Source organism: Varroa destructor, unplaced genomic scaffold, assembly GCF_002443255.2.
Source record: "Varroa destructor unplaced genomic scaffold, Vdes_3.0 BEIS01000004.1, whole genome shotgun sequence".
In the NCBI taxonomy this organism is placed as follows: domain Eukaryota; kingdom Metazoa; phylum Arthropoda; class Arachnida; order Mesostigmata; family Varroidae; genus Varroa; species Varroa destructor.
Genome location: NW_019211457.1, coordinates 42,419,324 through 42,434,429, shown reverse-complemented (window position 1 = coordinate 42,434,429; position 15,106 = coordinate 42,419,324). Strand labels below are relative to the sequence as shown.

At 43.3% G+C, this 15,106-nt stretch overlaps 1 protein-coding gene across 8 annotated transcripts in view; it reads left to right on the top strand.

Moving 5' to 3' along the window:
• The window catches only part of LOC111249527 (uncharacterized), a 33,987-nt gene that overhangs the window by 9,045 nt on the left and 9,836 nt on the right, over positions 1–15,106 (top strand). The window contains exons 4-6 of one of the 8 annotated variants that reach the window (XR_015326960.1): positions 5,091–5,304; positions 5,908–6,421; positions 9,557–14,779. The exons of 1 other annotated variant lie outside the window; for it this stretch is intronic. Coding sequence is in view for 2 of the 7 variants with exons in the window: in XM_022803517.2 (XP_022659252.1) it covers positions 9,557–9,652 (96 nt within the window). In the remaining 5 variants the exon portion in view is untranslated. 6 more of the 8 variants (XM_086987855.1, XM_086987856.1, XM_086987858.1 and 3 more) reach the window with 6 other exon arrangements.

Here is a 15,106-nt window from a genome sequence, read left to right as displayed (position 1 = left end):
ATTTGTGCTGTTTTCGCCTCTGTTTACTATTCGCAGCCGTTTATGTTTATGTCTATTTGCTATCCGCACCCCGTTTGAAAAATCAACTGCTGAAAAGTCCCGATTCCGCCTAACATAGGCTAACTAGATTTACCGGTCCTTTTCTATGAACCACGAGAACACCGATACCATTGACGGTAAACTATTATACGTGTTCATTTATTAAATCGGTTCAGCTCATATACAACTGAACACAGTGTTATGGCACTAAATATATATGTATATATATTTAGCGATATCCTGTTTTTCGTGGTTCACTCTGTCAGTTTTGTTATAACAATACTTTCTATGTGGCGTGCCTGTCTGTTTCTGTTGTACGTTAATTCGATGTTGCGCGCCCTCTATTTTTATAGCCGCCCTTCGCGTCTTATCCACATGAGCAGCTTTTCCAGTGGCAACTACACGAACTGTTGTTCGATATAAGAAATTTCTCAAATCCATATGAAAGATTGATGAGCGACAACTTCGACTTACCACCGATACGTCCATTACAAGCCGGTTGCTATACTATGAGTGCTTTTACCCAACAAGCAACTTAGTGAGACGGATGAGACATTTTTACAGCAGAAAATTCTGTGATCCGACATAGGCCAATGACCTTGTTACTAGCATCATCATAGCTCGATGATGTCTATCCGTTGATCCTCAGTCCTTATGTTCCGGAAGACTCAGGCAGTGCGTGAATCCATGAGCACAGTCCCTCTGCAAATGCGATATTTAAACCATTATGCTGACTGGAAAGTGCCATAAGGCGTGAAATATTTTACTCTGTTTTGATAGACGGTCTTCTCATTACTGAAGTTGTTGATGCGATTGCCTGATTAAAAGTATCTTGAAGATCCTGGGGTTTTACAGACAGTTATGTCTAAGCGTCCGTGTGACGAAGCGCTATAACATTATGATATAGATAAATTGAGCAGAAATATTAGCCCATTAGATGAACATAATTAATAGTATTGCGGCTCAATGCAGGCAGAGTGTGAAAAGGCGAAGAAATAGACCCACCGTTAGGCTTCATCTGTAGCCACTAGAGTGACGACCATATTTGACGAAATCAACAAAATGATGGCATCATACTAGCAAGTTTATACACTATCCCTTTTGTCGAAAGCGCCTCAGACCAGTTTTGCATTCGTTAGATATGTGAAATAACGGCCTACCTAACCTAACCTATGTTTTGATAAAACCGGACCTTCGTTACGTACTAAATTTCGACAGGCAGCTTGCTACGGCAACATTGATTACTTTCGACGGTAATGCGTCGAATGGGCTTAATTAATGTGATATTTATGGAGGTTTTCAAAAATCACTCCTTGAATCGCCAACGAGCAGTCAGTTATACGTACGTATAACCGTAAAAGTTCCCGTTTTGGGACTACTCTCGAGTTTGCATCGCCATAATTATACCCGATGTGGATGGCGTACGTCATAGCGTGCTCAAAGAACTACGCCAAGGGAATAGCTGGTCGAAAATAAAATCGCTACTGTCAAGGGTTATATACAAACCTTGATCGCAATAACTTACGCTTGAAATACTGCTTGACGTAGCAGAGCGATGGAAGTTGCTAAAGTGCCGTGTCGGCTTTAAAGGGCTATGGTGTTTTTCAAACTTTCATAAACGCTTCAATAAAGTTTCAAAGAGAAGCGACGACCAATGAGCATCACTCCTTGGCCGGCTCTACGCATTGGAATTATGTACACTGAAAAGTACTCTCTTTCTCGGGGCCTCTTACTCGTTTTTCTCACTTCCCCTGCTTAACCCCTCACCAGTCCCCTAGTCCAGAGTTCTAAATAGTAAGGCCGCCACTGCTCGTTTGGCCTCTCATTCAAGTTCCTCCTAGCTTCTTAGGTACTTGAGTGCAGGCCATTGTTTGGAGTAACGTTGCTCGTTGCTTGCCTCCGTCACTAGTTTTTCTAGCGGCTGTGCGAAACAGAGAACGTTACTACGTCAGAGCATCCTTATTCCATGTGAAAAGCAGAACAAATCCAAGCCGACGATCAGACACCCGTACCACATTTATACTTTGTAATATGAAACAATAGTCTTGAAATAAGAATAGCATAGATGAATTTCCAAATATAAGTACGTTAATGTTACCGGCTTTCATAAATATAAAGCGCAAGCTATAAAATGTCAAAAGACAATTTTCGACTGAGTAGATAGTTTGAGAAAAACTATACGAGCATAAGCATTTGTGCAATGTATAAGGCAGTGAGCACAGGGTCTTCGGGATCAACGCCTCAACTCGATTGGAGGAGAAATTCAACTTCCATGTTAACGTTTCTGGACAGGCAAAAAAATAAGTCGCCACAGGAGTCGCTAACTGCTTATGTGGTCCTTGTCTAGCAGGCTTTTGCTTATATCTAGCAAGCAATATGGCACGAGCAGTAGTGGCAGATATCTTATGGGGTACCACCTCGTTTGCGATCTCGGATTAACCGTCAAGTTATCAGATGTCTCGAACGGCGGCGATTTGCAAATCTTTCGAAGGCTCGAGATCTGCGAGCTACACCCCGAGCGAGTTAATATCACCACAGTTTTCGTATGCCGATCTCCTTGCCATATTTATTTCCGCTAGCTTTTACCCTTTCTTTCGGTTTACCACTCTCGTGCTTTATGACCATTTACCTTGGTTCATCTCACTGCTAGAAAGTATGTTGTATTCTTGCCTGTGTCTGGTATCAATTTGCGAAGCAGTCGTTTGGTTGCCTATTTTGCGGCAAGCATCTTTCACTGCTATACGCTTGCTATTGTATTTAGTAGTTTCCCGATCGATGAATAAACGGACGTTTCTAATGGGTCTTTTCGCAATGGTGACGTCATGGCACAGCAAAGCCAAACATCTTTGGACAAAATACAATGATATGATTGGTTCTATTTGGATTTTTGGCAAAATTTTCCGTCATTTTGATTCGGAAAGCATGGTATTGTACTTCCGGCGAAACCCCAATATGCTCCGGTTGAAAGATATAGTTGTCCCTGTGATCATGCTGTTGAAGCTACGATCAATACCTTTGAGATGGCTTCACGCACTCTGCACGCACACCGTACGATAACTTAAAGTAAGTTACAAGTAAAAGCATTACTTGTAATAGTCTAATAAGACGAGTTAGCTTCGGGGCCTAAGGGTTAAAAATCATCTAGGCCAGTTAGCTCTACCCGTACCAGGCTCAGGTTCTGTATAATGTAATCTATAGTATAATATGTAGAGACTAAAAGGATACATCGAATGACTCATCGTGTGCAGGCCCGTACGATTACCGCGCTACTGTTATATATTGTGCTTTTATTATAGGTACAGTAAAGAGAAAAGAAAGATTGTTGTTAGTTGCTCGTGGCATTACACAATCCTAAAATGACAGCGTAGAAATATAAAAAATTGTTGGACGTGTCTGGGCCAGCAGGCAGCCTCACCCTTTACCCCTGAGATTAGGTACGTCACTGACTGACCAGATGAGCAATGTTTGCTGTCCTTTCTAGGCATGCTAGTTACTTTAGGGTCAACCGCAACGACCCCCCCCCCCCCCTAATATACCTAGAGCCACTCGTATATATCCGTGGACGTCATTTGTCTGAGCAAAGAGGACCACTAGCAGACGTAATCTGCCCTTCGTTTCTACCAAGATATACTTCAGTATTTAAGGGAAACCAACCTCAACATGCCGCACTGCTCTAACAGGCCTTCAAAGTTCCAACTAAATTAAATACATGTACATTATAATATATACTCCTCATGCATATATATAATTTGGTTACGTTATTATTATTGAACGGTGATAAAGGTACAGCAAACGCTGTGAGGTAGTTCGTTTGTTAGCTGTTTAGTAAATCTACATCCTCAGCCGTCCCGCAGATGGGCCTTGCTTAAACTTGAAGCTGTGGCTGATTTTTACAGAATACATGGGAGCCAGCTCTACTCAACTTTCTGATTCTGCCTTCTCGGTTTTTCTTTCCATAAGGTCTTACGCGGGTGAGAAGCTACAACTACGACGAAATTGACGCTTCGTCGTAATTCCGCAATCCGTCATTCGCTTAAGCTTAAGTCGCCGTCTCTAACAACGGCACGGTAGCGAGCCTGGCTGCGGGCAGTCTGCCAAGAAAAGCCAACATCTAAAACTTTTTCTTTTTCTATCCCCCCAACTGCCTCTTTTCCCCCACACAATTTCGGCCTTAGCGTCCGTTACCACAACCTATACAACCTTCGCCAGCGACGTCACACATCAGTGCGTGAGACTGTCTAGCAATGAACAACATACAGTCAACGCATTGCCACCGTCTCAGAACTAATACAAGACACCAAACTGCCTGCCTTATAGTGTAGGACAGTAGCGGCTTGCATCAAGGACGGCCAAGGACCGACGGCAGCAGTAAAGACAGACCCGCCTGGTGCCTAGCCTGCTGCCATCTTGCTGAAGTCCCGCCTTTCGTGCGTCAGCGGTGACGTCATTCCAAACGGCCAATGGAAACCGAGCCTCCATTGAGGCCGCTAGTACTATCCTCAATGAACGTGGAACTATGTAGAGGCAACTGCGTGGGCTTTTCGCTGCTGCTGCTCTCGCCGGGCCGCTGCGACCATCGCAATCGACTACCGGCAGATATACGTTGATGGACGTCGGTAACGCCCGCGTTGACGGAAAGGTGGCGGTGTGTGTTCCAGCAATGGGGGGTGTACGAATGCCTGCTGACGAACATCTATTTTTAGCTCGCGAGCAGGATCCCGACGCTTTTCTAAAGCCACCACGCCAGTGGCGGCAGTCATTGCTGCTCTCGCCGAAATACGTTCCTGCTGTGGCTGTACTGTACAATATCGACGTCCGATCGGGACTGGCTATAGGGGGTTTCTAGGATTATTTAAAAGATACCATACACATTACACGCCAGTAGACGTGCCATTGAAGGCAAGCATACATATCTACATTGATTTGCGAATGACAGCAGTGCCGTGTATCGGCGTCAGGCGCTCAGTGGATGAGCATGTATATATGATGAGCCGTGGAGGAAAGCGCTGCAGATACATCTGCTGAAGCTACCGGGTCTGATTCTTTCGCAGGCCCACAACTCTTCCCTCGTTGATCAAACATGCACCGACAAGGGACCAACGAAGGAGTTTTACAGACAGGCCTTTTCATAGGGATTAGCCGATCAGGGTGGTTGAAAGGATGACCTACATAGTTCGGGATCGCACCGGCCACTGAGAGAAGTCCGATGTCAAAAAGGGGACACAGGACCTTAATGCAACTGGATTCAACCTGATTCGCATAACGGTATGGTGTTGCGGTGGCGGACAGAATGAAGTTACACATGAGGACTAATTCGCTTTACCCAGAACTTGTAAGAGTATATTCAAAGAACATGGCTAACCAAGCAATTTAAGAAGTTTTAGATGCCGTACATCTTAAAGATTCTCATGGCAGGTGATAGTATCGTTCGTTCAATCACGCATTGAAAGTCGTATTGAATCAGCGTTAGTGATTAGTCCAGAATATTATGGTGATTACGTTTCACTGAATTTTCACTTGAAGAAAAGCCTTTCAAAATGACTGAAAGAACAGTCAAGTTCCTTTGGCAAAAAAAAACCCGTAGCTGAGTACAAAATAAGGTAAAATTGTAATTTCTCCTATACAATTCGAATTCCTCTTGAAAAAGCTCCCCTGATTTATTAATATTGAACAACATCACTCAGTTCTCGTTCCAGTTTGATAACGACAACTTTTCAAGTACTTCCGAGCCAAGCTAGGTTCGAACATTGCATTGCTGGCTTTATTGATAGTACTGGGGTGCATGTGGACGAGCCCCGGAAGAGAAAAAAATAATACTTTGTGCGTGTTTCTTTGTGTGCGTGTACGCGTGTGTGTCCGAAAAAATAGACAACAGCAGAGGGTGCCGTCGCCCACTTGTATTGTATTTTTCGTTATCCTGCTCGTGCTGCTCTTGCTGCTTTGCCTCAAACACCGCTGCCGCCATTTCCACCACCACCGTGGCCGCCATTGGTCCGTGCTTTTGATCAGAGGGATGGGAAAGCGAGAGAGCGGAACAGCTACCGATTCGATCCGTCACCGTAGTAGTAGTAATCGTAGCGTACGAGTGTATCAGTCCAAAAATAACCCACCCACACAATCTCACCAGTCTGGCTAGTGACTGCCACTGCTGCGGCCGCCACCGTCGACTCTCCATTTTCCGCCGCAACCTTTGACACAAAATCGCTCTGCCTTACCCTTCCAATCCATAGAGAAGGTTAGGACACGCAAAGTAGGATAAGCCAGCCAAGGCAAGAAGACACGATAATTCCATCGGTTGCCAAGGTCTGACTTTTGTGTCGCCGCGGAAACTACCAACACCATGCAGTGCATGCACTACGTGGTCAAGCGGCCGATTGAAAGGGTACGTATGCATGGCTCACATTAATCTGGAATGAACATAGGGTCATAGGGGTCGGAAACTATCTCTAAGCTCTCGCTGATTTGCTCGCGACTCGGGCAACTTTTCAATGTAACACATTCATTATACGCTCGTTCATTATACGATAATGCTACGGAAACAACTTTTAACATTACCATCAGCCGCACGTCGCAGATCCCGTAATTGTTATCGTTATTGTTTAGATGATGACACTGTAGTTTTTAGCAACTGTTGACTAGTCATAATCAGCTCGTACTTGGCGGCCGTTCCTTGCCTGACGGTTGCAGGGAATACATAGATAATCTTCTGTTTTGAAAATGATTTCGCATTACCTTTGAAATTAGCCGTTGCATAAAAAGAGTGATGATTCGAGAGTAATAGTCGGTTAGCTCTCAGTAGCTAGATTCAATTTCAGGGAAAATTCGCAAATATCAATGTTGCTCATCAAAACATGGCCGCTCATGCAGGAGAAAGCTAAAAGGTACGAGAGAAAACGGAAAATGCACACACAACAGCACAGTGGATTATTGTCGCTTAATGAATAAATCGCCCTTCCCAGACTCCTGCTCCCCTTTTTCCTTGCCGTGGTCCTATTTAAAAAAGTCCTAGCTAAGTACGTTGGAGTATAGCCCAGACTCCATTAGTTTACGCTCAATAACAGCAGTTTTGCGTGCCTACCTAGGACGAGGGCAATTAACAAAACGTGCCTACCCTGTGCCCTTAACTTACTATATCTGCTCTTTGTGATTCGTATTACTAGCTATAAGGATGAGCCTTTTTTCGAAGCATAATGAATCACATATGAATATACGACATAACGATGACGCTGTTAAGGTCTCCCTCGATTGCGCTATTGCTAGCAAAAGTAAGCACTATTATTCCCTTAGTGCCATCGAACGCAAAATTTCGCGTCGAAGACATTTTTCAATGAGTTGATGCCATACTCGCTACATATTGTATATGGTACTAAATCCTTACAAGCTCAACCGGCTGAATCCCGTCTGGTACGACTTTCTCTCTTCTTCACTCGCTCTATATATATACATGTATGTATATATATATATATGACATGGTTACAACTACTCACTGTGTGCTTATAACTGTTGTGTATTGCGTACATCAGCGTTCAACACTGCCTGCTTACTTCGAGAACGGGTGTGTGTGGTCAGGTTAAAATGAAGCCACGAGAATGGGTTACGAAGCGAGAACCGTTGCTTTGACTTAAGTTAGTGCTAATGCATATCAAAAAACTGCTTGAACGAGTCGTTCTCAGTCGGTTTCTGTAGAACGCTCTGGTTTCACGGTAGGTGCATTGCTTCTGCGCATTTTTTCCTAAATGTCAGAGGTGAACTCCATGTAGAGGAGAACTAGCCCTCTAATCAAGCAAGCTTCCCTTCCCGCTGCTTGCAGACAGAGAGGTTTTTCTTCGCGGGCCCGCCAGAGGGCGCGCTTGTTCGTAGTGCATGGCTACTGCGGTGGAGGGTCCGCCTGCTGCGCCATATGGGTTCTGGCCAAGCTCAACGTATCTAGTTGTAGCATGAGCACCACGATATAGGGCAGAGCAGTCGTGGCTATAGTAATAGTATAAGATGCATCTTTGACGAGTAACCCGCTTGTTTCGCTCACGTCAGAAGCTAGAGCTAGGAGATTCTAGGCCGTGTGCATTTGGTTATGCTAGGAGCGTTGAAGTAGGCGAGGGAGGGCCCGCAACGCTACGAAGCATAAACGTGCGTGGGCGGTGTGGAAACTTTGGCGGCACCAGCCGGTCCCATAACTACCTTCTGCTCCCCGCTGCCACTGCTCTAACAGAGCTACGACAGTGCGGCTATCGTTGTGGCTGTAGCTGAATATGCCAGCAGCTGGATGGAACAACCCAGCTACTCCGCGGTGAAATGAAATCATCGGCGAGTCTTCGTGGCCAGTGATAGCACGGCATCTGCATTAGACGCATCAGCCAAGAGGGACCGAGAACGAACGCACGATCTGGCAAACTAACAAACCACTATTAAATTGGTTGGGTAGTTGGCTTCCCAGGACAGACACATATCTTTTGGGACTGCGGCAGCCGCTAACATCTGCTGCTGTTGCTGTCGCCAGCAACGTTATCGAGATGGGCAATATATGGCGGGCAACGGACGAAGCCGAATAGGAACGTGGCAAGGAAGATCTCGTTTTTTTTAAGACCTCACCCTCACGTACAGATATGCATACGTCAGAGCGTTCTTATGATGTAAAGGAGATGCGACCGACAATGAAGAGAAAAAGACCAGCGGTCCTTATTACAGGGACGCTAGGTAGAAAAGTCAACACCCCAGCAAGTCTGATGGCTTAAAAAACGTCGAAATAGAATTAGGGCTTGTCGATTACCTAGTGCGTGTTTCATCGATATGGTCCGAAATGGTGCGATTGCCATATGGAGGAGAGGCCTGTGATAATGAGCCATGCATGGTAAGGGTCTGGGTTGTTCCACAGCCAACGGCTAACATCGCTCGCCCGACAGTTCGGAAAAAAATAGTGACACCTGTAGGAAGCTTCAAATAATAAAAAAAACAATTACAGCAATTGATTTTATTATTCGCCGTAGCTAAATTCATATGTTTACTAGGATAATGAAAACACATTTGTTTGGTCATATTTGTCCACGCGTGTTTTAACAATGGAGGAAACGATTGCGCCTTAGCAGGGAACAAAGCGCCAGGTCGGACCAAGAAAAAAGGCAACATATGATTGACTACAGTTTAAACTCAGTGAAGTGTTATTGAAGAACAGCAGGCAAACACAACACTTCGAATCATCTGCCTGTCCACAGCGCAGCTTACTCAAACACATTTGCTGTCCGTAGATGCACCTGATGCATTCGAGGGGATTTGGCGTTAGCACAGTAGATCCAAGCAGAGAACATTCTTGCACCATTCCACGCAGTTGGATGATCTCGTTTCGATCAGACAACTTGTAGAATACTTACAACTCGATAGAAAGTTAGGTGTTGTGATTTTTTTTTATCAAAACGTTTTTTGGTTCACCTAATGCTCTTGTTATATTAAGATTCGTTTAGGGATACTAACATGTCAATATGTTTGCTTTTCTGTCGTCGTTTTTTTTTCTAAATTATTGCAGAGGCGTGCCGCACGCCGATTACTCCGAAAAACCGGCAGCAGCTTGAAGGACTCTGAGTTGACTGATGAGCTTAACATGCTCAGGCCAAGGCATTAAGAATGCTACTTGAGGCCGCGCCAGAAGGCGCTGGCTACATGACGATTATCTATTTCGAACACTACTGACAAGACACCTTTGGCCAAACCAAGAACTGTGTTGGACAAGGATTTCTCAATAGCAGTCTTTGTGTTGCGTCCCGGGCTACCTGTCTTCGATTACATTTAAAAACTACAATACGCTAACGAATTAACAAAGAAAAACCGACCGTTTAATAACTTTGCCTATCTAAAAAACTAACAAACCAAGTTCTTACAAGCAGAGTAGCGCAAAGCAAGCAACCATCCACCGATCATCACCGCTGATGTCGATGTCACTCAAACTGCAACAAATACGAAGAGGAGGTACTAAAATAATAACTGATAATAATATCAACAATAATAATAGTATCAATCAATAAAATCAAGAGTATGATGGCTTGCGGCTGCTAGCATTCAACCAAAAAGGAGTGGCAAGCTCTATCCATCCAGTAAAAGCGTACCTTTTAGTACGCTTTTACTGGCGAATGGAGCGCCAGGAGAACCGCAGTGGCCACAATGAGTTCGTTTACTCGTTTGTTCGTCAGTCTACATTCATGAACTATTACTCATACTTCTCTTTATTCCTCCGGCGCGTGAACAAGGGACCATTTGACGAGCCAGTCATGACCCACCATCGTCGCACCACACGATGCATACGCTCGCCATGTCGTCGCATTACGATTTTATCACGAGTAACCAAAATCAACTATCGCATAACTGTACGAAAAGAAATAGCTGAGTTTCTTAACCTTAAAAATGGTATAATAATAATAATCGTAGGCCGAACAGTTCTGGACCCTTGTAACTAGACGAACCCATATTGAGGGTACAGGCTATACATAGGAGGTAACGACAATTTGAGAAAATGACGGCCTTCCTTTCTTTATTCACTCCTACTACTATATGATACAGCTGTAACGGCAACGGTCGCAATCCAAAACTAAGCAAATAACCAGCGATTAGAATCAATATGACGGTTCCGTTGCACCTACGTGAATATCAGGTCGATAGTTTTTTTGCGTTAAAACGCCGGAGGAACACAGTTTAGAAAAATCTGCGGAGTGGAGACAGCTCCCGTTTTGTGCCCTCACTCTTTCCATTATCCCCCTTCAATCTCCATCGTGTTTTGGAAACCTGCCCTTTCTCCAAATGTGTGTGTACGTGGAGGTGCGTGCGTATGCGTGTTTGGATCGCCCCTGTTGACAGCCAGTCATCGCAAGCAACGAGTAAACCACCGTCGGCCTGTGATGGATGGTGTTCATTGTTGTTTCAACTAGGAAATGGCCGTAGCCATCAGGGGCGATACGATGACAAAAGAATAAAGAACTGGCACTTTAAATCTCACTTGATAATGATTATACTATGGAGCTGTATCGCATCTATAGTCATATGCCGAGTCTTTAAATCTTCCCGCCAAATGCTCATATCATATTTTTGCTTCAATACGGTAAAAGTTATTATGTGAGTGCCACCAAAATGTCCTCGGGTACACACGTATATGCACACACGCTCACACACACATACACACCCGAGATAGATTTCCAGCCATAAGTATCATGTGGTAAACGCCGTAAGTCGACAAGGCCATACGTAAGAGAATCCAGACCGAATAACGAACATGAATATGTACACAAAAGCCCCTATTTAAAGAACCCCCGTTTCCCTATGCGATGCGATGCCAGATACGTTTCAGATATAATACGTACAGACGCCACAGCCTTACGCCATAATAATAATAATGATAATGGAAATGGTGCTGAGGACAACGTAGCCCATCTACTATTTTTGGCTTGGCCAACGATAGCTGAATGTCCGTATAATATATCCACAATGTAGTGGATATAGAACACCGCATAGTAATATGAAGTGCTACCTATCCGTATAGAGCCAGTGTCTAAGTATCATGATCTTTTCGCCATATGTAAGCGTATGAAGGAGTTTGTGCGAACCGGGGAAATACATCAACGACAACATGGAGGCGGCGATAGGTGATGGTGAACGCAGCACCTGACGAATCGATTGGTAACCGGTCGCGTCAATGAGTAGGCACGCCCAACAGTACGAATGAACTAGGCTAAACATTAGTCCTCGACTCGTCTGAGACAGATGAATCAGCTAAACTTCGGGGCGTGAAAACCGACCTCCGAAACATAATTACAAAGTCGTATGAGCGTGCTAAGGCCGAAATCGAAAGAAAAAAAGCAGAACGAAAAAGACGAAACGGAAGATTCGAGCGGGAAAAAGTATCGAAGCACTTACGTAAAGTTTTGAAAAGCTACAGTAGAAATGCAACAACGATGCCGAAGTGGATGGAGGGAAAACGAAAAATTCGACGTCCACAATGATACCGGTAACGTCAACAGCCGCCCCCAACTTAATATATCACTAGCTTGAAGGTAACACCTGGTTTTCGAAGCCTTAGTTCGCTGAGAAATACCATAATCAACTTTAGCGTAACCATAACGACAATACGGATGGCAAATGTGAAAACAGGCAGAGGTCATTAATTTCAACTGAGTACTTTTGCGTCTGTTAGCATTTAACATACAGCTAGAGCACTCCATTGTGTATAGTCGAGCATATTCACGTCATGCGTACATTACGTTACCCAACTTACAAGTAAGTAATGTGCCGCACTCAGTTAGATCGGACTGTCACTCTTTAGTCGCTCATGGGTAACCAGCACACTTATGAGTCGTGCATCTAATTAATGGACAGTTACAAGCGGGAAATGATGGATCGAGTTACTCGAAGCTCGATAAGCCACAAATTTACTTGTCAAGTCTAGCTCGCGTTTTCGTCTCCGTCTAACTGTATATCTCGCTAATGCTCTATTTATGACAGATGCGTATAAATCGTATCTATCCATATGACAAAATCGAGGAAGCGGTCCAGACCTGAAAAGGCCGAGGCATATAATCCTAACTAGCCCAATGTTTCCGCCAATCGAAACTAGAAAATGTCACTATATGCCACTTCGATCGCAGAGGTCAATTATCATAAGCTGATCTCAATTTTTCTTTTGTCATTGCATTAGTCATCTTCGCCATCTGTCATTGCTGGTCGCGTCCGCAAGCCCAACCCAATCTTCCTCTGATTTTCAACGAACAGACAAAGGGAGGTTTCTACAACTGGTGAAGTTTCTATTTTCTGCATGTGATGATGGAAAGCTTGAAGAAGTGACGCGGCACATCGGGATAGTTAAGCATCTCTGTACACATCCTTGCGCGGAAGCCTCAGACAGATATAAAAAAAAAACTACTTATAGCTATTTCATTAGCATTATTATATAAACATAATAAGGTACAACGTTGCTAGACAAAAAGCGATAAGACAAGATGATGTACATTTACCGAAGATAGTATTTATGACAGTAGAGGAAATTTAAGATGTACACTACATGTATTACTAGCATTTGCGACGGACAGACTTTGCCTGTTCGTGGTGCAGTCAACGCATCTGCGCTATCAGCTGATACGTATCCATTCCATTGTTATTCCACTATATGGTTCTATGTAATGTTTTGTCATTTCCATAACTTACGAGGCACGGAAACACAGACACGCAATATTCACAGAACACTATTACTGAAAACAGAGCTTCGTGATCGTACTCGGCGTTTCGTTAACGAAAACCAAATTGAAGCTATCATATCGGCAAATGATTGCCGCAATAGACGAGAAGCGAGATACGGAACAGACTAAAACAGTTAATCCGCAAAAAAAGTCCATTTGGTATTCCCAGGGGCTATATATTATAAAACAATAACGCGTATCATACGACATACTCAAACGTCTCTATCAGCCTTGTATGAAAATATCGCCAGCCCTGCCGAGTGCCGCGTCGCATTTGTATATAAATCCATATTCTCATAAATATACTGATAATGAAAACAATAATGTAATGATAAAGTAAGGACGCTAACACAGAGGACAGTAACGCTGGTTATATGGATGGTATTATCGTAAGGAGAAGGATGGCGATGCCAAAGAGGGAGAGCTGAGGCGTCCGAATAAACTAGGGGAGGACGTAGAGAGAAATGCAAAGGCAAGAAAAGACGCTATAGGTTGAGGTAGCAAGTTCCCCTGACAGCTTAGTGGGTAACGTGTTGGCCTGCTAATATCTTGGGGACACACACACGGTGGTCTGTGTTCGAATCTAGGCATGGACAGACTTCGTTTCGTGCTGGGAACCAGCCGCATGATGGAGCGTCTAATGGCAGCACCGGATGTAAAATTCGAAATACCTGGATGGAAATCATAATGGAGAAGGTTACTTAAATAAACATATAAATATATAAGAAATACTGGTTAACTGAAAGACTGGTCGATGATAAAACGAAAGCGATTCGGGGCCAACACTTCTGTTTTGGTCATAAAAAAAGTGGACACCTCGTTAATCGAAGAAAAATACTACGTTGGCGACAATCGTCTATTTGAGTATCAGAGATGCAAAAAAAAAAAAACTAAAAATAATGTTAATGTTAAACAGGCATGACCTGTCGAAAGTGAGCAATATTGTAGTATGGTTCCGATTTTCGTTTCCTTCTAAATATTACTAACAACGATATCATCAAAAATATAGATAATAGAGGCAAGGTGTTGAGTATATTGGTATAACGATAGGGTGACAGAAAAAATTAACGGAAAAATCCTGTTCTGTGGAAACGATTGCCGATGTACACACTCCTTGTTCATCGGTATATGAGATTATATGTTCAAGTGGTAACATATGATAGCGAAAGGAAAAAATGGGCGAGATAGAGTTACGAAGAGATGGCGACAAGGTGTATGAAGCAAAAATAAAGGAGGACAATGCTCTAATAGTGACAAGTATATTTTACAATTAAATATAAATGATCAGACAATAAAGTAAAAACAAATATAACATTGGAACTATTCTTTGGCAGTGTCGTCATCTCTTCTTTAATTTATGGCGGCTAGGTAAAAGAACAGAATTTTCAAGGAAAAAAATATATGATATACATACAAAAAATTATGGCCGTATCAACTAGCCTCTGGTGATACTAGCTACTTATGGAAATCTTTTGACAACAAGTAATACGATTAAATAAATTGTATTGGTCTCCCTATATTTTTCAACCAGATCATGGCGTCCTAAATGATATCTCACGCATGACGCTCACCTTAGCTGTTGTGATGCACTATTTAATTAACAATAACTAGATGTGTTGAAAGCGGTTTATATACTTAGTCGAAATTATTTTCCGAAAGATATACTCGTTCACAGACCAGTCACGTATGTTCGGATACCCAAAATAGTGAGCTAGATAGTTCCGTAATATGTTAAATGTTTCCTTCGATCAAATATGTTTAGCAAAAAAAAAATGATCGTATTATGTCAATACTAAGATGAAGTAAATCGGCGCAGAAAAAGCTCCGTGTCCCCTCCGTCTTCTGCACTATAGCTTGGA